This window comes from Salvelinus sp. IW2-2015, linkage group LG6.2 (genome assembly GCF_002910315.2).
Source record: "Salvelinus sp. IW2-2015 linkage group LG6.2, ASM291031v2, whole genome shotgun sequence".
NCBI lineage: Eukaryota > Metazoa > Chordata > Actinopteri > Salmoniformes > Salmonidae > Salvelinus > Salvelinus sp. IW2-2015.
Window position 1 is genome coordinate 24,203,388 of NC_036846.1, and position 2,455 is coordinate 24,205,842.

At 38.5% G+C, this 2,455-nt stretch overlaps 1 protein-coding gene across 1 annotated transcript in view; it reads left to right on the forward strand.

Moving 5' to 3' along the window:
- Window positions 1-2,455, forward strand: part of LOC111965592 (cationic amino acid transporter 2-like) — an 18,779-nt gene that overhangs the window by 3,654 nt on the left and 12,670 nt on the right. Inside the window, exon 2 of the mRNA XM_023989742.2 lies at window positions 1,339-1,540. Within this exon, the coding sequence (XP_023845510.2) occupies window positions 1,339-1,540 (202 nt within the window). The remainder of the gene's footprint in view (window positions 1-1,338; window positions 1,541-2,455) is intronic.

The following is a 2,455-nucleotide window of genomic DNA, read 5'->3' on the forward strand; positions in this document are numbered from 1 at the left end:
AATTTAACGAACACTTCAACGTAACACCCCCCCCCCCCCCACTTGTGCCATGTCATGAGGATACCTGGACCACCTATTGAGATGTGACTTTTGTTCAGTAAATCAGGTGTTAAATGAGGTGAAAGGAGACTGGAGTGCCACTTTCAATGAATAAACGTATCCAGGAAGGTTGAGTTTGGGATGAACCTTGATGCAGGAGTAAACAGCACAGGACTGACAGGAACGACTCTTGACAGGAATGATATGTTGGCCTAAAGCAAGGAGGGGGATGCTCTGATGGTATTTGATGAAGACATTGGCAAAATGTGGTGCTTTTTTTTCACAAAAAATAAACAATCGTTAAGAACATTTTAGTTTAGACACCTGAACTACTTTTACACTTTAACTTAACAATGTAACACTTCAACAATTAAAGGAGAATTTAGCTTTTTTACAACCAAATCTCTATTTTTATTTAAATGGAATGTTACACAAGGYTGCAATTTCACTTGTTTTTGAGAAACTTACCCCAACCATCGATTCACTTGCTCCTTCTCGTTGTGCAGTATGGATGCTCTGAGAAAACATAAACAAAAACACCCAAATAGGTCATTTTAGAGACGGAACCGGTCCCAGTATAGTGATACAGGTCTGTAGATGTTGCACACATGAAAGTGTGTCATTCCGAACTTTATCCGCAACGTAACGCTTTATTTTGTTGCGGCTCGAGTGATACGTCTCCGTCCATTCTAGCAGCAGTCTACATGGAGAATGGAACAGCTAGATAGGGGAAACAGTTTGAGTCGTACACAGTGGAATATAATGCACAATTGAATATAATACACAATGGGGATGAGGATGTGAATCGCTGTTCAAGGTAAAAAATAATAAATAAATTGTGAAATTGTAAAAAAATAAATAAGTGTCTGGGCCTTTCTTAAACACTTTACTTTCTAAAACACTTTACTTTCTAAAACACACCATTTACATATATATTTTTTAAAGATTGCTTATAAAAAGTAAAAATTCTCCTTTAAAATTCTCCTGATCCACTTTGAATTTCCTTAAGATGATGTATTTCTATCTATCTCTTCTAATGAAAGTCACTATACAAATGTAATGTCTGATTGCTATCATCATTATCAGATGACTCAGGAATGTTTGTTTCTCTCTAGGTTTCTTCTTAGGGAGTTTTCCCTAGCCACTGGGCTTCTGCTTCTGCATTGCTTAGGGAGTTTTCCCTCGCCACTGGGCTTCTGCTTCTGCATTGCTTGCGCTTTGGGGTTTTGTCCGGGTATCTGCTGATGTAAAAAGAGCTTTATAAAATCTATTTTATTGATTGATTGTCGTGTTTATCAGGTTGCAAGGACGTCGTCAGGTCCCAGCATCATCATATCCTTCTTCATCGCTGCCGTGGCCTCTGTCTTTGCCGGCTTGTGCTACGCTGAGTTCGGGGCCCGCGTCCCCAAAACGGGGTCTGCGTATCTGTACAGCTATGTGACAGTGGGAGAGCTACTGGCGTTTATTACCGGGTGGAATCTGTTGCTGTCCTACGTCATAGGTAAGATACAACAATTATAAAAATGGAGACACAATTTGACCCAAATAATTACAGAGGAATATTGCGTTACACAGACTTTGGGGAAAATTCTCTGGGCAGTATTATATAAATAGCAGACTACATATGTCTTGACGAACACAACGTCCTGAGCAGAAGCCCAGATTGGATTTCTAAAAATTATCGTACAACGAACAATTTACACCCTCCACACTCTAATTGATAAACAAGTTACAAAACAAAGGCAAAATCTACTCGGGTGTTTTGTAGATGTTCAAGAAAGCATTTTTGATTCAATTTGGCACGAAGGTCTTTTTTATAAACTATAGAAAGTGGTATTGGAGGGAACTATATTTTATTAAATCAATGTACACTAAAAAAACAAATGTGCGGTTAAATTTGGCAACAAGCAAACACTTCTTCTTCAGGGGGGGGAGTGAAACAGGCTGCCCAATAAGTCCAAATTTTTAACATCTACATGAAATGAATTGGCAAAAACTATAGAAGAATCGACAGCACCTGGTATACCCTACACAACACTGATCAGTGTCTGCTGTACGCAGATGACTGTGGTGCTGCTGTCTCCACTAAGGGGGGTAACAGCAGACCTAAGATCGTTTCACAGGTTCTGTTAGACCTGGGCTCTGACCCGTTAACTAAAAAAAACAATATAAATGATATTCAAAAAAAGGTCCGGAATAAGGAGACAAATATAAATTCTTATTTGGGCAGTTTATTAGAACACACCAAAAACTACATATATCTAGGACTAAATATCAGCAACCATCAGGTGCTTTCCAATGGCTGTGAATGAGCTGAGGAAAAGCAAGAGTGCATTTCTATGCATTAAAAGGAACATCAAAATTGAATTCCAATTAGAATTGATGCTCAAAATTTTCAATCAGTTTATAAGACCAA